The following is a 19,464-nucleotide window of genomic DNA, read 5'->3' on the forward strand; positions in this document are numbered from 1 at the left end:
GGTGAAGAACAAAGGGTTTAAGTGAACGCCGACAGCAAAGACAAGAGGCGGCTTATTTGTTAAAAACAGCAGGAAATGTTCCAAAGCTGAGACTTTGGGGGGTTTCTGGAGGCTTTGATGGGATGGAAGGTGCTGGATCTGGATCTGGCTCACCTGTTACCAGTAGTTCTGCAGTGCTTGTGGCTTGTCCGGCACCGTTAGTGGCTCTAACGGAATATCTGCCGCTGTGGGCGGCGGTCACGGCGGGGAGTCTCAGAACAGCGCGGCCGTCGCTGAACGAGACCTGGACGCCGGGCAAAGCGGCGGCAGAAAGAACCTGGCCATCACGGAACCAGCTCACTTCAGGAGCTGGAGAACCTGCACAAGAGATCCCACTTTAGCATTGTTTAGCCTGACTTAGCAACGAGGCAATACGTCTGTGAAGGAGTGAAGAAGAAAATGTGATAAAAGCTGAGGTGAAAGCTAAAATAAAAGAAATAGAATCAAATCCTTTTCAGTTTCTGAGCAACAATCTATAGCCAACAGGAGCCTCCATCATCCTTTGATCAAGCTAACAACTAGCAGGCTGCGCCAGAACGGCGCCACTTAGCCTCAACAGCAGGATTTTCCCACACTTTGAACACACAACTGGTTACTTCAGGGTTTCTTACCACTGACTTGAGCCTCGAACGTCGCGGCACTACCCTCAAGTGCCACGACGCTCTGGAGCGGCTGCGTGAATGTTGGCGCCTGTGTTGACATGTTGGTCGGCACCCTGAAAAAAAGGTCCCATCAGTGACATCATGATGCGGATCGGTGAGGGAAGCTTTAACAGAATCACAAACTGGAGCGTTGAGATTAAAAACGAGATGATATTTGAACCGTCTGAACACCTCCAGGTTGCTGTGGAACAATCATGCGTGAGGACCTTTGACCTTTGACCTGCCGACAGCAGCTCACATCACCACTTTATATTTAGCCGCTGAGTCTGAGGACGCCCAGGTCCTGGCTCCTCAGGGTCTGAGAGCGGGTCTGATCCGCTTCGGCCTGATCTCAGATCACAATTGATCCCTTTTCTGATCTGTGATCAGCTGTGGTCATAAAGGGACGAGAAGAAAAGCTTCCTCAGCCCCTGAAGTAAGACGCAACAGCAGCGCCACCATGTGGCCTCAAAGCTCCCCAAAAAATGGAAACCTAGGAATTTAGAGCAAATTCCAACTGTTCTCCCTCAATAGTGACGTATGAAGTAAAACTTCAGTTTTTAAGATCAATGATAAACTGATAAACTGTGAAGGTTCTTGGATCTAAACTTCCTGCTCTGATACCTAAACGTGTGGAGCTTTAATTCGTTTAAAAGTCACTTCGTTTCCGTTCGGACGGAACGATTCTGCAGCTCCAATAAAGCTAAAAATAACCGCCAGGCATGCGGCTGCCGGTGGGACTCGGGTCGGCCCGGTTTCAAATTTTAGGACTAAAACATTTAGCTTCAACTCTTCAACGTCTGAACATTTGAGCTAAAACAGCTGAAACTGAAAACGGAATCTGATCTGAGAGCAGAAAAGAACAAAGGAAGAGGTTTGTGTTCCGAGCAGGACGCACGGCGCCGCTGGGCCGGCCCGATCGCCTCTAACGAGTCTGTTTAATGGGGAGAGTTTTCTTTAGTTATCAAATCAGACCCACAACGCTGCGTCAAGCATCTCCAGTCCCACTTTTATTGTATCTTTCTGTACGTTCATCATCTCAGGAGGTTTTGGTGTTTCGGCCTTTTTCGGCGTTTAAAGACATTTTAGCAAAAACGAGTCAAATACCAGAAGAAGCATTTAGAGCTTAAAACAGCAGAAGCAAAACCCAAGAAGAAGACAGTAAAGGTGGGGGTGAAGCAACAGCTGCCACAATAGAAGCTTCAGACGGTTGGGGGGGGGCGCGGCTATTTTTAGCCCCGCACACCTCTGCCTGATTGACAGCAGCATGAGGCGCGTGGCTGCATCTGATATCTCTGCTGCCGATTCCCTTAAAAAGCCATGGCCCCCCCGGCTGGCAGCGCCTCTGGGCCACCACAGCTATTCTGGGACCTCCTGACACCAACACAGGCCCAACAAGAGTTCTGAAAGCCAGCAGAACCCCACGGATCCGGCGCCTCACCATCAACCATCACTTACTTGGGTGCTCAAGGGTGCCTGGTGGCCCAGAGGGCGGTCTTCAGCAGGGCTGACTCTCCTGACGGGGAAGCGGGTCAGAAAATCCAAAACGAGAACGAGCTGAGCCCAGAAACAAAACTACAGGCCGACGGCGCCGTGTAGTTTTGTTTTCCTCCTGACAGCAGTCCCTCCAGCCGAGGCGTCCAGGCTGGGAAGGCTGACTCTGCTCAGAGGACCTTCTGGCCTGGTGGGGGCATTTATACATCTGTGACATCACACTGCTCAGGAGCTGCCATTGGCCAGCAGCGAACCCCCACCAGCACCGGGTCCAGCAGAGGATCATGGGACGCCAACACAGCCATTTTATGCACCTGTCAGACATTTAATAACAGAAAATCTTTGGGCCGAGGCTCCGGGCCAACAGGAAGCTCCGCCGGGGCGGCTCACCTGTGGCCAGGTAGAAGCCCAGGAGCCAGCCGAGCCCTCTGAGCCTCAGACAGGACACAGGCGCAACACAACACCAGATCCCCCAGAGAGAATCCTTCCCTACAGAACTAAAGGCACCGAAGGCCGGTCAGAGCACCTCAGTGGAGACGAGAAGGTTCCAGCAGGGCTCCAGTCCTGTCGAGTCCTCTACCGGGAACGGTCTCAGGTCCAGGAAAAACCAGGGACGGTCTCAGGTCCAGGAAAAACCAGGGACGGTCTCAGGTCCAGGAAAAACCAGGGACGGTCTCAGGTCCAGGAAAAACCAGGGACGGTCTCAGGTCCAGGAAAAACCAGGAAAAACCAGGGACGGTCTCAGGTCCAGGAAAAACCAGGGACGGTCTCAGGTCCAGGAAAATCTTTATTCTTCAGTAATTTTGGTAGAAACGAGTTGACATTTTTAGATTCCAGAGAAAATGATCAAAGTCCAGAAAACCACTGAGTTTAGAAAAAAGGTTAAAGATTAATTTTCTCATCTTTCTTTTAACATTTTCATGTTTTACAACCTATTTTAATGAAATAATCAATGAAACAATATTTAAGAAAATAAACCCTTGAAAATGATGACAAAGAAAAAGGAACGCTGATAATAAAGATAATGATAATCCATCAGAATAATGAAAGTAAAATAGTCAATGAGCAGTTAAATCACTGATCAGAGCTCTGGGAGAAGGAAATGAAACAGCTGAGATGTGTGTGTGTGTGTGTGTGTGTGTGTGTGTGTGTGTGTGTGTGTGTGTGTGTGTGTGTATGTGTGTGTGTATGTGTGTGTGTGTGTGTATGTGTGTGTGTGTGTGTGTATGTATGCGTGGGTGTGTGGGTGGGTGGGGGTGTGTGTGTGTGTGTGTTGTGTGTGTGTGTGTGTGTGGTGTGTGTGTGTGTGTGGGTGGGTGGGTGTGTGTGTGTGTGGTGTGTGTGTGTGTGTGTGTGTGTGTGGGTGGGTGGGTGGGTGGGTGTGTGTGTGTGTGTGTGTGTGTGTGTGTGTGTGTGTGCGTGTATCAATGCCAAGAATAAAGACTCCAGGCAGACGTACGTGGAGTCTGTTTAATGACGGACGACAACAGGAAGTCATGAGGACCAAACAAACAAACTTCAGCTTCTTCTGTGAAGACTTTCACTTTAATTATTGATCGTTTATTCTTCAGGATGCTCGATTTCCTCCAGAAGAACCCGGTTCCAGGAGTCAAGTGCTCAGGACTGCTGTTCATGGAGGAGTCCTGTGAGAGGGGGGCCGGTCCTGGGGGGGTCACAGTACCAGCAGGTAGAGCAGCCACAGCAGAACGCACAGCGTCCCAAAGAGGCGGGGCCAGTCCGCGACCACGTGGGGGGCTTCTGCCGGCCGCCAGCCATCACCTCCATCACTGCTGTGCTCACAGGCGAGAGCTCCGCCCAGGCTGGGGGTGTCCCGACACCTGGAGTGACCATGACGACAGGTCAGCGGCCCCCCAACAAACACGCAGCGTCCCTAAAGTCAGCTGACAGCAGGACTGAGGCTGAAATCAAAGATCAGCCTCATGCATCGATGTGAGATGCTGTTTGATGCAGCAGGTGAAAAGATGCAGAAGCTAAAACCAAACTCATGCATTCATTCAGTCAAGGTCCAGAAAACCAGCAGAACCAGCAGAACCAGCAGAACCACGTCTGACATCAGCGCTAACGTTAGCCTCTTAAGGCTGCGTTAGCGCTGGTCTGGCTCAGCACCTCCATCCCTTCCTGGTTGTTATGGGACCACAAACGCTGCGCTCAAGATGTTGTACAACTTTCCTCTCAGACTCTCATTTAGACGAGTGAGGCCACAGTTGAGATCTTCCAGATGTTGGTAACTTTGCTGTGGTCCCTGATTTGAGGCAGTTGTAAAACTCTTGAGCGGTGCAGCATCCCAACACCAGTGCAGCATCCCAACACCAGTGCAGCCATCCCAACACCAGTGCAGCCATCCCAACACCAGTGCAGCCATCCCAACACCAGTGCAGCATCCCAACACCAGTGCAGCATCCCAATACCAGTGCAGCATCCCAACACCAGTGCAGCATCCCAACACCAGTGCAGCATCCCAACACCAGTGCAGCATCCCAACACCAGTGCAGCCATCCCAACACCAGTGCAGCATCCCAACACCAGTGCAGCATCCCAACACCAGTGCAGCATCCCAACACCAGTGCAGCATCCCAACACCAGCACACACTGGTCCGAAGGCTCGTCTTGTGTTAGCTAGGCTGAGCTGGGGGGTCAGTGAAGGCATCAGGCTTCTGTGCTGTTGTGGAGATGGTTGTAAGCTACCCACCCGGCCACTCTGGGCTCTGGCTCTCCTGACACCTCCACCTCTAACGTGACTGGAGACCCTTCCATGACAGAGGCTCCAGACAGGGGCTGGGTGAAGCACCGAGGAGCCGACCCAGAGCCTTGTCCCTGGGGGAGAGTCTCTGAGTAGACCTGGGGAGGGGTAGGAGGAGCAGGAAGAGGGGGGCCTCTGATTTGAGGAGTAAGCCTGATCTCCTCACAGATGGTCACGGGCTGGCAAATGTTTGCCTCTTGTTCTGGAGTTAGTAGACCAGGTGGAGGAGGGGGGTGGGCGCCATGCCGATTAGGCTGCTGAGGCAAAGCTTGGGCCAGAGATGTTGGCTGGGGGGCCACAGGGCCACTGGGGGCCAAGCCAGGCTCATGCAAACGCTGCTGGGTGACACTGGAGGTCAAGCGCTCGTGGGTGGAGCAGGCAGAAGAAGCTGGTAGGCAGGTCCCCCAGGGTGGACCATCATGATCAGGACTGTTGGGAAAAGACCCGAAACCTGGAGCTGTGCCTGGGAACCGAGACTCTTCCGTCTCTTCAGCGGCTGTGCAGCATCCAGGGTTGGTGGCTGGAGCCATCTGGGGTGTGAGGAGACCTCCCCAGGACGAGGAGCTTCGCTGCCATGACCCGGTATCGCCGCTCTTCTCTGGGACGCGTCCATCAGCGTGTGGACAGAGACTGTCGTCCACAACGTCCCCACCTGCTGAGTCTGTCCTGCTGGCTGCCTGAGGACGGCTGCAGCTTTGGTTGTGAGGGAGGGGCTCGTTTTTACCTGCGACACTCTGGGCGGGGCAGAAGGTTCTGGAGGGAAGGCTGCAGCCTGCCCCAGTGTGGACAGATGACGTGTCCTCTAAAGACAAGCTGCAACACAAGGACGGTAAACATGTCACCTGAGACGCTGCAGACACCACCAGGCTCCGGTAGACAGAACACTTGTGGCGTCCACAGACCTGGTGAGTGGGGGGGGTCCGGTCCCTCCGTGGGCCGGACCAGAACCAGCCAGATCTGGCTGCTGGTAGCTCTGATGGCCGATGTGGAAGCTGTGGGACGAGAAACCCTCCTCCACATCTGAGTGGACCACCTCTGGGGTCTCTGCCAGCGGCGGCAGGGAAATGTCGTCTGGAGACGTGCACTCGTACGAACCCTCGCTCATCGTCTCCACCTCCACGCCGCCGCCGCCAGAGGCATCCTGGGTAAAAAGGAAAACCACAGGATCACGGGGGCTGGGTGCACCGGGAGGAAGGTGGCAGAACCAAACTGCTCTGGAGGTCTGAGAACAGCTGCTGACTCACTGCTGGGGGAGGCGTGGCCTGTGGCGCCATAGCAACAGGACAGAAGTGGGCAGTTATGGGATGGATCTGACACTGAGCCTTCAGCACAGAGGAGGAGGAGGTGAACATCTGGCTGCAGCTGGAACACACAAAACTACTGTTAAATTCAAACTTGAGAGAGTCTCATCAAAGTCCAAACAAGGACGGAGTCTTCAGGGACCCTGATGGTCACCCTCACTAACCACACCCGGTCACCCTCACTAGTCACACTCGGTCACCCTCACTAACCACACCCGCTCACCCTCACTAGCCACACCCGGTCACCCTCACTAACCACACCCGGTCACCCACACTAGCCACACCCGGTCACCCTCACTAACCACACCCGGTCACCCTCACTAGTCACACTCGGTCACCCTCACTAACCACACCCGCTCACCCTCACTAGCCACACCCGGTCACCCTCACTAACCACACCCGTCACCCCACTAGCCACACCCGGTCACCCTCACTAACCACACCCGTCACCCTCACTAGTCACACTCGGTCACCCTCACTAACCACACCCGGTCACCCTCACTAGCCACACCCGGTCACCCTCACTAACCACACCCGTCACCCTCACTAACCACACCGGTCACCCTCACTAGTCACACTCGGTCACCCTCACTAACCACACCTGGTCACCCTCACTAACCACACCCGGTCACCCTCACTAGTCACACTCGGTCACCCTCACTAACCACACCCGGTCACCCTCACTAACCACACCCGCTCACCCTCACTAGCCACACCCGCTCACCCTCACTAGCCACACCCGTCACCCTCACTAGCCACACCCGTCACCCTCACTAGCCACACCCGGTCACCCTCACTAGCCACACTCGGTCACCCTCACTACCCACCCGGTCACCCTCACTACCACACCCGGTCACCCACACTAACCACACCCGTTCACCCTCACTAACCACACCCGTCACCCTCACTAGCCACACTCGGTCACCCTCACTAGCCACACCCGGTCACCCTCACTAGCCACACCCGGTCACCCTCACTAACCACACCCGTTCACCCTCACTAACCACACCCGGTCACCCTCACTAACCACACCCGTCACCCTCACTAGCCACACCGGTCACCCTCACTAGCCACACCCGCTCACCCTCACTAGCCACACCCGTCACCCTCACTAGCCACACCCGGTCACCCTCACTAGCCACACCCGTCACCCACACTAACCACACCCGGTCACCCTCACTAGCCACACCCGGTCACCCTCACTAACCACACCTGGTCCACTTCTGCTCCTCCTGCAGCTCCTGCTCCTCCTGCTGCTCCTCCAGCTCCTCCTGCTGCTCCTGCTCCTCCTGCAGCTCCTGCTGCTCCTGCTCCTCCTGCTCCTCCTGCAGCTCCTGCTCCTCCTGCTCCTCCTGCTCCTCCTGCTCCTCCTGCTGCTCCTGCTCCTCCTGCTGCTCCTGCTCCTCCTGCTCCTGCTCCTCCTGCTCCTGCTGCTCCTGCTCCTGCTGCTCCTGCTCCTCCTGCTCCTGCTCCTCCTGCTCCTGCTCCTCCTGCTCCTCCTTCTGCTCCTCACTGATGGTCTTCTGGGACAGCTGCTTCCTGCTGGCTGCAGCCTTCCCATCATGCACTGCGGCCAGCTCAGGGGTGTGTCCCGTCTCCTTCAGCTCCAGCTTAGAGGACAAAATAAATGAGCTTCAGAAGCTGAAGACGTTTAGAACCAAGAGATGGTTCCTGAAGAGATGTTTCACCAGCTCATCCGAGTGCTCTCGTTTGTTTTTATCCATCCGTTTCACATCTTTCATCCTTCTATTTTCCTTCAGATTCTTTTCTTTGGCTTCTTCCGTCTCTTCATCTTTCTCAACTGTCTCTTCCTCCATCACCTGGTCTCCATCCTTCTGCTGCCTCAGCTGGAAAAAGAGAAACAATCAAGAACATCAATGGTGGATCAATCAGGTGAAAGCCTGGCTCAGCAGAAGACCTCCAAAGGTGTGTGTGTGTGTGTGTGTGTGTGTGTGTGTGTGTGTGTGTGTGTGTGTGCGTGTGTGTGTGTGTGTGGTGTGTGTGTGTGTGTGTGTGTGTGTGTGTGTTCTACCTTTAGTTTAGCCTCCAGCTCCATCAGTCTGTCGCTCAGCTCTTTAATGGATCCGACCACTTCGGAGTGTTTGCTGACTGTCTTCTCAGTGTAGCGCTGTCCCTGATCTTCCCCTAACGAGCGCACGCACACACGCACACACACACACACCACACACACACACACACCTACGCGTCAGTGCGAGGTCCTCTCCCGAGGTCATGGCTGACATCACCGTGTCACCGTGCGCTGTGATCCGGCTGATCCTCTCGTCCTGCTCCGGAAGCGTCGGCCACTCAAACGTCTGGAACTGCTGGTAGAGAAGAGAGACGGCGTCTGTGCTGCGACACTCTGAGGAGGCCCTGTCCACGCGGGCGATGGTGGCGCTGGCCTCCTCACTCCAGAAGTGATACTGATGAGAGAAACAAGGCGAGAGGGTTGAAGTGCTGCTGGAGGCTGAGGAGCCTGGCTGAGATGGGTCAGCACCTCCTCCGTGGCCCGCTGCAGCTTGTGGGTCATCTCTAATGTTCTCTGATGGTTGCAGATACTTTGCTCAAACTCTCTCATCTGTCTCTGGAGCTCGCTCACGGCAGCTCGTGCCTCACACGCCGCACCCTCCTCCTTGACCTCTGACCCCAGTCGCTCCAGCAGTGCCTGCAGACGCTTCTGGAGCACCTGTGCGAGCAGACGGGGGTGAGGTGGTTCTGCCAGGATCAGCTCCACCTGCAGCAGCTGGACCTACCTGGAGCTTCTCCTCATACAGCTCCACCTGCTGCAGCTGGTTCCTGATGGCCTTCACGTTCCTGGTTCTGTCGTTCCTCTTCAGGAAGTTCAACTTCAGGCTGCGGAAACGCTTCTTCAGGTCCATAAAAGAGTCACGAAGCTGATAAATCAAACGTCCAAAATCATCTCAAATTCCACATCTCCTTTTACAAACAAGCTTTTTGGTTCTCGTTGATTCTTCAGTCGCACTAGTTGCCATTTCCAGCCTAGAATCCTGTAACATGTTTATTTCCTAGAGTCAGGGCAGCTTCTGTTGCTCGTAGATTAGCATTAGCTTCGCTGCTTAAGCAACATGCTAGCATTAAGGCCAGTCAGGTCGGTTGCTTCTCACGTTCGGGCACAGAATTTCGGGCTGTGTTGTGTTCAGGGCCGGTTGCACGTACACAGAGCTTAGCTGTGATTATTTTTGGAGCAGGACGGTTTCAGGGGGACAGGAACAGCTTCGGTGTCCGATTGCTAATCTGTTAGCTGAGCGGAGAGTAAATCCGACTGCATAGATGAAGACAGGAAGTGAAATAATAGAGAAACCTGGTTGCAGTTTAAAACAGAAAATATTCTCGAACCCTAAAGCTCGACTGTTGAGATTATTCTCATGTAAGTGGCCCGAGGACGGCAGAACCCTGCGACGGACCCATGAGGGACCCGGCAGACTGCACAGACCAGGAAGAACCTGAACAACCCTCATCCCACAGTTGAGATGGTGAAGTTCTGAATCAGCCAGGAGCTTTAGAACCAGTTCTACCTCATACAGAACCCACCTCGGAACAGAAATAGAACCCAAAAATAAGGACAACGTGTCCTTCCAAAGGTGTCCAGTAACAGGACAGCAGCGGGACCAGATGATCCCAGGTTTTAGGTAGATAACAGGTTTACACAAGCCCCGCCCACCTCTTATATCAGCCCTGCTGCTGCTGCTGCTGACACAGGTGCATGATGGGAAATTCCCCCGGCCTGACTCAGGCCGTATTTGTGATCTCCTGGTCCTGGTTGATCCCACTGCTGCCATCACCTCGCTCAGCTGCTGGGCAGTGACACAGCAGCCTGAACCAGCAGCACCAGTCAAGCCAGGAAAAGGTGCAGCTCAACTTAATAAAATAATAATTACACTTGATCAGACTTGTGATTAAACTGGCCTTTTTCCTACTTTTTAAACTATCAGTAATTCTAGACTCATTGATCACTCTTGATCAGTTTATAAACCCGTCAGTAAATAAGATGGATCACGTGGTCATGCGGACCACAGCGCCCTCTGCTGGACACGCTGGTGACCCACAACAGTTCAAACCCGCCCGGCTGCATGGTTCTGGTTCTAACCCTGCTCCTCAGGGAATGACTGGACCGGAGAACGTAAAGAACAGGTCACCTGGCCCAGGCCACGGCCCAGAACGTCTCTGTGGAGCCCGTCCTCACGGCGAGACGCCTCCGTCACCCAGGAGATGAAGACACGGTCCAGAGAGACGAGACGAGCGTCCAGCTGCTCCAGCCGGAACCTGGTCCACCCCTGGACCAGGAGAGGGTCACACAGGTGAGGACACCAGATGGGGGGGGGGGGGGGGGTAAAGGTGTGTGTGCGTGTGTGTGAGTGTGTCTGTGTGTGTGTGTGTTGTGTGTGTGTGTGTGACTGTTGTTTCTGTGTGTGTGTCTGTTTGTTGTTTCTGTGTGTGTGTGTTGTTTTTGTGTATATGTGTGTGTGTGTGTGTGTGACTTGTTTCTGTGTGTGTGTGTGTTGTTTTTTTGTATATGTGTGTGTGTGTGTGTGTGTGGTGTGTGTGTGTGTGCGTGCGTGCGTGCGTGCGTGTGTGTGTGTGCGTTTATGGTGTGTGTGTGAGTGTTGTTTCTGTCTGTTTGTGTTGTTTTTGTGTATGTGTGTGTGTTTGTTGTTTCTGTGTGCGTGTGTGTGTGTGCGTGCGTGCATGCGTGCGTGTGTGTGCGTGTGTGTGTGTGTGTGTCGTACGCTGCAGCTGACTGCGGTGCAGATCTCCATCTTTAGACCTGAGGTGGTCCTGAACAGATCCTGGATCTGCTCCCGTGTGTCTCTGAAGTGACTCAGTTGGGCCTCGGTGGATCCATCCAAACCAGCTGGACCAGTTCCAGGACTGGACCTGAGCAGAACCTCCAGCTGGACACATGGTGAACAATGATCATGCAACAGGCGGTGGCGAGGTCTGCCTTCATTCCTCGGTCCGTCCTGCCGGTCCGAGTGGACCCACCTGCCGGGCTGTGTGGTGGAACCTGCTGGTCAGCTCCAGGATGGACTCCACCCCACAGATCTTAGTCTTCACACTTCCGTGGAGTTTTAGCATCTCTGACAGCGGCTCCTCGTCCACAGCTGCCTTCAGCTCCGGCACCTCCAGCAGGTGCTGCGCTCCTCTCAGGGTCTCCCAGCTCTGCTTCGTGTCCTCCACCTCACCGTCCAGCTGCTGGACATTCAAGATGAAGACAAGTAAGACGTGGGCAGATGTCTCCAAACAGAGTTAGATGGACATCAATAGTTCTTCATTGCTACCAAAGCTCCAGGAGCAATGAAGAACACCTCGGCAACAATTGCAACATTGCCAGTCCCCTCTGATTTAGGGCAGAACTTCCCCTGGTTCTTTAAGGTCCGTTGTGGTTCCTGTGGAACACATTCTGGAGGTTTAGCAAATCCAGGACTTACGGTAAAATGGGGTCTGGCCTGGCTGAAGTGTTCCAGCAGCCTGGAGGTCTGGACATCTGAACCCAGGTCCATCAGAGTGCAGGAGTCCAACAGCTCAGAGACACTCGTCAGGTCCTGAAGGATCTGAAACACACAGAACCAGAACCAGAACCTCTGTGCTGGACAGTGTGGCAGCGCTGAAGGTGCTCCAGCACAAGAACAAAGGGGTGGTTCTGCACCTTCTGCAGTCGGTCCTGGTATCTCCTGACGGACGCCTGCTGCTGGATCTGGACCTGATGGTGGCGCCACAGCTCGTTCACTTCCTGTTTGATGGCGTCGAGATGCTCCAGCTGCCGTCGCACCTCCGGCAGCAGCGTCTGGAGGTTCACCTGTGCGCCGGACATCTGAGCACAGACACATCGGGTCACCTGACCAAAACCACCACAGCTGGAGGGGTCGTGAAGGACCCGTGGCCTCATCCAACACGGTTCATCTCGTCCCATTAGTCACAAACTAACGTGACATTTTGACAGTTACCGTGGCAACGGTGCGAAGGAAGCCGTTGCCCAGCTCCTGAGCTGTGAGGAACTTCTGTCCAGTTTCCTTCCAGCTGCTGTTGAACTTCTTCTTCGTCTGTGGTCTGGACCTGCTGCTCCTAACACTTCCACTCTCAGCTCGTTTCTCCTGCTGCTGCTCCTCCTGCTCCTCCTGCTCCTCCTGCTCCTCCTGCTCCTCCTCCTGCCCCCTGAAGGCCATCCTCAGCTCTTCTATGTCCTCCTCCACCTGGACAACAGGAAGACTCACAGCTGACAGCACACATCTACAGGGGGAAGCTCTGAGCTTCATCACATCAACCACTTCTCCCATCATGGCTTCCACACTCGAGGAGAAACACTGGTGACGCCCATCAACCTAATGAGACGACCATCAACCTAATGAGACGACCATCAACCTAATGAGACGACCATCAACCTAATGAGACGACCACCTGGAGCAATGATGTCTGATCCGTTTCTGCGGAGGGCTTCCAAACACCCGTCTCTGCTCACCTGGTGGGCCATCCTGAGGAACCCGACGTAGGGTCTGAGCAGCTGAAGGTTTGAACTGATCTTCATCTTCAGACTCTTCAGCTCAGCCCAGACCAGATCAGCTCGATGGGCCAGTTGAGGACTCGGTGAAGCAGCTGGGTCTGCAGACTGAGCGGCACCAGACCTGTTCCTCAGCTGTTCTGTCAGGACCTTCAGGGGAGTCAGAGGCCTGCTGGGTTTACTGGGATGCTGGAAACTGGTCTTGCAGGTCCACTCAAGTCCCTTGATCTGAGCCAGGATCTCCTTCATGTTCTGGTCTGCAGACTGGACACAAATCAGATTGTAATCTGAAATCTGTGTGTGTGCGTGTGTGCGTGTGTGTGTGTGTGTGCGTGTGTGCGTGTGTGCGTGTGCGCGTGTGCGCGTGCGCGTGTGCGCGTGTGCGCGTGTGCGTGTGTGCGCGTGTGCGCGTGTGCGCGTGTGCGCGTGTGCGTGTGTGCGTGTGCGCGTGTGCGTGTGCGTGTGTGTGTGTGTGTGTGTGTGTGCGTGTGTGTGTGTGTGTGTACCTCTGTACGTGTTTGCAGATCCAGGTGTGTATTCAGGGCATCTTCAGACTCTCTGAGCTGCCACCCTGAACTATTGGATATCACACTGGAGCCCAGATGCACCAAGCTCCATGTCTGCACCACACACACACACACACACACACACACACACACACACACACACAACACACACACACACACACACACACACACAGGTTTGTTCAGTGATGAATGTGTGTTGATTCAGAATAAATAAACTCGTGGAAGAACAGGAAGGAGGCAGAAGGTCACCTGGTCCATCACACGTTCCCATGACAACATCAGCTGTTTGTTCTGATTCTCTTCTTCAGGTTGAGTCCTGTAGATCTCCTCTGGCTGCCGGTTTATGGGAGCCTGGTATCTGGACTCAGACTGTAGGGCCAAGATTTCCTTTGATGTGGGTTGATGCTCCTCACCTGACCCAGGTCCCAGGTCCAGGTCTGCACCCATCACAAATCCAGACGGCACCTTTGTGGTCTGAGCTGGCTGAACATCTGATCTGGGTGAGGACGGTCTCAGGACGGTCTCCAGCCTGTGTTGCTTTGGTTTTGGATCCAAAGAGGATCTTGACTGGTCAGATTTGAATTCCGACTTGTTTTTTTCTCTTGATCCGGACTTTATTTCAGACAGAGACGCTTCCAGCACTGGTGATTTGGACCCGGGCGTGAGATCGACCCTGGGCCCAGGGAGAGGACCTGGGGTCTCCTCTGATTTGAGGCCCAATCCAGAGATCAGTAGAGGGATTCTACTAACCCTGAGCCCGGGGTCCCTGTTCCCAGTCCGGACTGATCTAGGCTCAGGCTTTAATGCAGACTTGTACAAATCTGGTTTTAATTCTGAGTCCTGCTGTAATGTGGATCCAGGCTGAAGGTCTCTGGCTTCCAGGGTGTTGGGTCCAGGTTGCTGGTTTGTGGTCTCACCTGGAGCCAGTTTGGGATGATGTTCCGCAGGTGGCTCTAAACTCCAGACGGGCTTCGGTTGGGGCATGGACTCACGCCGTCCTGGTGGTGCTGATTCCAGGTCTGTGGTCTTCACAGAAGCGGATGTCTGCAGCTCGTCTGAAGTACATCCTGTCTGATCTAATCCGGATCCAGGATGGATCACTCTGGTCGCGTTCCTGGCTTCTGGGGTTTCAGACCCTTGCTTCAGGTCAGGGTCTCTGGTCTCCCCTGAACTGGAATTTGTCAAAACATTTCCAGTGTCTTTTAGTCTGGAGACTGGAGACAGGTCTCTCGGTTCCGACTCAAGGTCAGTGTCCGTTGAACTGGATCCAAAGTGCTGGGTTCTAGTATCTTCTAAATCTGACTGGAGGTCTGAACTAGATGCAATCTTCAAGTCTGGCTTAAATTCTGACCGCGGGTCTCCAGGTTCATTGGAATACGTCTCCATGTCTGATCTAGACTCCTTGGTGTCCTCTGGTCCAGTCTCAGGATGTGGGCCTCTTCCATGCGTCTCTGTATTCTGTGACGATGTGGCACCAGGCTGCTTGGTTCTGGTCCCCTCCAAATCCATCCGAACATCTAACCTGGACTTGTTCTCCAGGTTTAAGCTGAACCCAAACTGCAGGTTTTTGGTCTCAGCTGGTCCACATGCAGGATGTAAATCACCGGGTTCTGATTCCAGCTCCTGGTTGTCAGCTGATGTGGGTCCTAAGTTCTGGATCTGCTCAAGACTCGGTCCTCCTGAAAGACTCCAGTTCTGAATAGAAGACAGATTTCATCACTATACCTTGATTATCGTTACTATTCTGACTGACCCATGATCAGGGATCAGGGATCAGGGATCAGGGATCTGATCAGGGATCAGGGCTCATGGATCTGATCAAGGATCAGGGATCCGGGATCAGGGATCTGATCAGGGATCAGGGCTCATGGATCTGATCAGGGATCAGGGCTCATGGATCTGATCAGGATCAGGGATTAGGGATCAGGGATCTGATCAGGGATCAGGGCTCATGGATCTGATCAGGGATCAGGGATCTGATCAAGGATCAGGGACCAGGGATCTGATCAGGGATCAGGATCTGATCAGGGATCAGGGATCTTATCAAGGATCAGGGATCATGGATCTGATCAAGGATCAGGGATCATGGATCTGATCAAGGATCAGGGATCTGATCAGGGATCAGGGATCAGGGATCTGATCAGGGATCAGGGATCTGATCAAGGATCAGGGCTCATGGATCTGATCAGGGATTAGGGATCTTATCAAGGATCAGGGATCATGGATCTGATCAGGGATCTGATCAGGGATCAGGGATCTGATCAGGGATCAGGGATCAGACCTCGGGATCACAGACCAGATCGAGAGCTTTCCGTGACCTTTCTCTTCGTAAACGTTGACACGTCCCTTTAAGAGATTTTTGTAAAGTTGTAACTGTAAAGTTTAATTGGATTATTTTTAAATGCTTGGCTGAGACTTTATGTGTGTTCTGGTTCTACATTAGACCCGGTCCACTCGGGCTAATCTGGATCACGACCCTCTTCTGTGAGGATCTGCAGCTTTATGATCAGACCAGACGGTCTCACGTTGGGACTGAAGACACAAAACCCAGAACGACTAAATCAAGAACAGCCAAGCCGGAATACTTCCGGAACCTCCAGGTGGACTTCCTGTGGTCTTACGTCAGACCGGTCTCCGTCCTGGCTGCTGTCTGGCCGCTGCCGTCTGAGGACCTGATCCGTCCTCCTCCTGCGGTCCTGCAGCGTCTCCACCAGCTCCTCCAGCCTCAGCACCACCCCGCTGCTGCACTGGGAATCCTGGGAGAAACATCAACAATGCCTGGATGAGATGCTTCCAGGTTCACTCAGATCAAAGCTGAGGCCAGGACACGTCAGTGGACCTGTCCCCTGAGTGATCTGGATCACCCTGCCCACCAATCGGACTCAGGTCCCTTTTTCTCATTTGTTTTGGGTGGTTTCACTTCTCATGGAGTCATTTTGTTCATTTGAAACTTGATGTGTGGAAATTAGTCATTTCTTTGCTTTAACGAGACTTTTACGGACAAAGTGAATCCCGACACCTCGAGAACCTGCACCTCCTCACAGGCGCCCTCCGCCTGCAGTACCCCTCCGCTCCTCTGGAGGCCTCGGTCTCTGGAGCTGTCGGAGACTTTGAAAGAGAACGTTGCTGCTGGTTAGAACCTGCAGCGAATTCTTCAGAAGTTCTGAAATGTGAACACAAAACCACAAACGTCGAGATTCAACCAGATTCAACATTTCATATTCCAGTTGTAGCCGAGGGCGTAGCGTAAATGCTCAGGTTAGCGCTAACGTTAGCGCTAACGTTAGCAAGGATACCTCGCCTCGTGCATGTGACGTCTGTCCCTCCATCCTGTTCTGCTCTGAGCTGAAGATCCTCATACGTGTCCAGACGGGCAGCGAACTGCAGAGGCAGGCAGGAACACGTTAGTTACCACGGCGATGGCCCCCCTTCACCCAGTTCCTGCTGTTTCTACCTTTAAGAAGATCTACGAGTCAAGAAGACAACGAATTAAAGACGTGAAGAAGGAAAAGAGGCCGTCAGGAAGCAGGTGGCGCTAATAAAGACGACTTCAAACACGTGTCCTTCAGCACCATCCAGAGCTACAGCGCCACCGAGGACATGAAAGGCCTCCACCAGAGGAGCTCAGGGTGACCGTGGCCCGACCACACGTGACCACGAGGCCTCCACCGGAGGAGCTCAGGGTGACCGTGGCCCGACCACACGTGACCACGAGGCCTCCACCGGAGGAGCTCAGGGTGACCGTGGCCCGACCACACGTGACCACGAGCCTCCACCGGAGGAACTCAGGGTGACCGTGGCCCGACCACGCGTGACCACGAGGCCTCCACCGGAGGAGCTCAGGGTGACCGTGGCCCGACCACGGTGACCACGAGGCCTCCACCGGAGGAGCTCAGGGTGACCGTGGCCCGACCACAGGTGACCACGAGGCCTCCACCGGAGGAGCTCAGGGTGACCGTGGCCGACCACGCGTGACCACGAGGCCTCCACCGGAGGAGCTCAGGGTGACCGTGGCCCGACCACACGTGACCACGAGGCCTCCACCGGAGGAGCTCAGGGTGACCGTGGCCCGACCACGCGTGACCACGAGGCCTCCACCGGAGGAGCTCAGGGTGACCGTGGCCCGACCCAGGTGACCACGAGGCCTCCACCGGAGGAGCTCAGGGTGACCGTGGCCCGACCACAGGTGACCACGAGGCCTCCACCGGAGGAGCTCAGGGTGACCGTGGCCCGACCACGCGTGACCACGAGGAGGCCACCGGAGGAGCGGAGCTCAGGGTGACCGTGGCCCGACCACAGGTGACCACGAGGCCTCCACCGGAGGAGCTCAGGGTGACCGTGGCCCGACCACGCGTGACCACGAGGCCTCCACCGGAGGAGCTCAGGGTGACCGTGGCCCGACCACAGGTGACCACGAGGCCTCCACCGGAGGAGCTCAGGGTGACCGTGGCCCGACCACAGGTGACCACGAGGCCTCCACCAGAGGAGCTCAGGGTGACCGTGGCCCGACCACAGGTGACCACCAGGCCTCCACCGGAGGAGCTCAGGGTGACCGTGGCCCGACCACGCGTGACCACGAGGCCTCCACCGGAGGAGCTCAGGGTGACCGTGGCCCGACCACACGTGACCACGTCAGTCTGGCTCCACAATCGTCCTCAGCAGCTCGTTAAAGCAGCAAAAGTCAGAAAACAGCTCTGAAATAGGAGCTTCTGTTTCTAAAGATGATCCAAAAATCTACAGAGACGCTTTGATCCAACTCGCAGAGGCTGGTTCTGCTGCCAGGTTCTTCTGGGCAGCAGAACCAGCCTCAGACTGAAGGTTGGAGATGTTGGGAAGGTTTGATACCTCCGAGGCTCTGCAGTAGAACTCAGACGCCATCATCAGGACTTCCTGTCTCCGGTGGAGCAGGTGGAGCAGCAGCGACCAGGCCTCCGTCAGAGACGCCGCCATGGCTGCGGACAGGCCCTCCTCCTTCACCTTCCTCCCTCCATCTTCTCCCCGACCGCTCACCACAGACAGAACCTCACGCTCGTGTTTCTGACAGAAGGTTTTACATCAAAGTGTTGATTTATATTCAGAAGATCCCAGTCAAACGTGTCCTCTAAAGTCACGCTGGAACCAGCTGCTCCATCTAAAACATCTGAAGAACATTTTGCTGGAAGAACCTGGAGCTTCTGCAGAAGCTGCTGATGGTCCTGGATCAGAGTCTGGTTCTCATCCAGGTCGGATCCGATCTCACTCAGGCCTGGGTGGACCTGAACCAGCTGGAGGTGGATGAGTGAGCCGCTCTGCACCCCCCCACCCCCCACCACACACACACACACACACACACACACACACACACACACACACACACACACACACACACACACACACACACACACACACACACCAGTAAATAGTTTGTGCTATAAGAGGAAACAGCTCATGGACAGAAAAGTGACTTTGCGTGAACTTGAACTGGTCTGACCTGGAATATCAGCGTTAGCAGCAACAGCTAACTGTTAGCTTTGAGTAAAAGCTTAATGCTAACTTGCTAACTCTAACCAAATGTGCCGTTTTATATCTAAATAAGGCTTCAAGCCAGTTTCCCACTGTCAGCACGTGTAGGAGGCTGAAGGTGATCAGGTCTGTTAGCAGAGTTTCAGGGTCATGTGACCTGACGGGCGCCTCACCCTGAGGACAGAGACGGTGAGCTGTGATTGGCCGGCCTGGATGGCGATCGTGCTCAGGGTGGTGAACGATGGAGGAAGCTTGAGGGCTCCTGTGGCTGCAGGCGTCATCGTGCCCCAGCAGACTGAAGTCGTTATCAAAGGTGATGAGACTAAACGACTTTAATCACCGGCCTTGAACAGGAGACTCGAGACGCTCACGCCTGGAAAGTTCCATCAGGAAGATGAAAGAACCTGAAAGATGAAAGCGCTCGACGGCCGATCAGACGCAGCTGCCGCCTGGCGTCAGGATGAAGGTTCCTACCTGCTGCTCCGCTTCAGCTCGTTCTCCTGCTGCTGCCGGCGCCGCTCTGAAGCACCAAAACACCAGAGAGGCAGTAAAAATAGAGGCCAGCGTCAGATGGTGGCCGGGCTAAATATAGCGCCGCGGAGCAGCACCGGCGGCTCCTCGGAACGCCGGCGCTCCGGCTTCTGACGGGAACAAGGTTGGTGCTCACGAGCAGGTAAAGATC

General features: G+C 54.6%; 2 protein-coding genes across 5 annotated transcripts in view; both read right to left on the reverse strand.

Annotated features, from left to right (window-relative positions):
- ttn.2 (titin, tandem duplicate 2) overlaps window positions 1–2,876 on the reverse strand; it is a 160,376-nt gene extending 157,500 nt beyond the window's left edge. Inside the window, 3 exon segments of the mRNA XM_057024964.1 lie at window positions 154–357; window positions 651–754; window positions 2,139–2,876. Of these exon segments, the coding sequence (XP_056880944.1) occupies window positions 154–357; window positions 651–741 (295 nt within the window). The 5' untranslated portion in view covers window positions 742–754; window positions 2,139–2,876.
- A 754-nt stretch (window positions 2,877–3,630) lies between these two features.
- Window positions 3,631–19,394, reverse strand: ccdc141 (coiled-coil domain containing 141). 4 transcript variants are annotated; one of them, XM_057053600.1, is made up of 26 exons: window positions 19,257–19,394; window positions 18,956–19,155; window positions 18,446–18,568; window positions 18,126–18,317; window positions 16,577–16,661; window positions 16,315–16,443; window positions 15,902–16,036; window positions 13,530–14,975; window positions 13,260–13,373; window positions 12,715–13,017; window positions 12,203–12,448; window positions 11,905–12,069; window positions 11,687–11,809; window positions 11,241–11,450; window positions 10,985–11,149; window positions 10,394–10,531; window positions 8,990–9,130; window positions 8,734–8,922; window positions 8,491–8,659; window positions 8,269–8,381; window positions 7,925–8,083; window positions 7,449–7,846; window positions 6,180–6,297; window positions 5,838–6,076; window positions 4,885–5,748; window positions 3,631–4,012 (listed from the first exon to the last, which is right to left on the reverse strand). In XM_057053600.1, exons 8-26 carry the CDS (start codon window positions 14,787–14,789, stop codon window positions 3,847–3,849), a joined length of 5,280 nt encoding a protein of 1,759 aa, XP_056909580.1. In that variant the 5' UTR covers window positions 14,790–14,975; window positions 15,902–16,036; window positions 16,315–16,443; window positions 16,577–16,661; window positions 18,126–18,317; window positions 18,446–18,568; window positions 18,956–19,155; window positions 19,257–19,394; the 3' UTR covers window positions 3,631–3,846. The 4 variants fall into 4 exon arrangements, with proteins under 4 accessions (XP_056909580.1, XP_056909596.1, XP_056909606.1 ...); XM_057053616.1 differs by having other exon boundaries at window positions 18,956–19,186; window positions 19,257–19,366; XM_057053626.1 differs by having other exon boundaries at window positions 5,387–5,748; window positions 18,956–19,341.
- Between the last annotated feature and the right edge of the window lie 70 nt (window positions 19,395–19,464).

The sequence above is a fragment of the Takifugu flavidus genome, chromosome 1, assembly GCF_003711565.1.
Source record: "Takifugu flavidus isolate HTHZ2018 chromosome 1, ASM371156v2, whole genome shotgun sequence".
NCBI classification, from domain to species: domain Eukaryota; kingdom Metazoa; phylum Chordata; class Actinopteri; order Tetraodontiformes; family Tetraodontidae; genus Takifugu; species Takifugu flavidus.

What these genes read in the sequence shown, in the direction of transcription:
- ccdc141 (XM_057053600.1), bottom strand. Translation starts at nt 14,789, where the DNA reads ATGGATTTGGAGGGGACCAGAACCAAGCAGCCTGGTGCCACATCGTCA. An exon ending in TGGGCCGTGGCCTGGGCCAG is followed by an intron (nt 9,131 to 10,393) that starts GTGACCTGTTCT and finishes TTGATTTATCAG; the next exon opens with CTTCGTGACTCTTTTATGGA. An exon ending in GAGGAGCAGAAGTGGACCAG is followed by an intron (nt 6,298 to 7,448) that starts GTGTGGTTAGTG and finishes TGTGTGTTCCAG; the next exon opens with CTGCAGCCAGATGTTCACCT.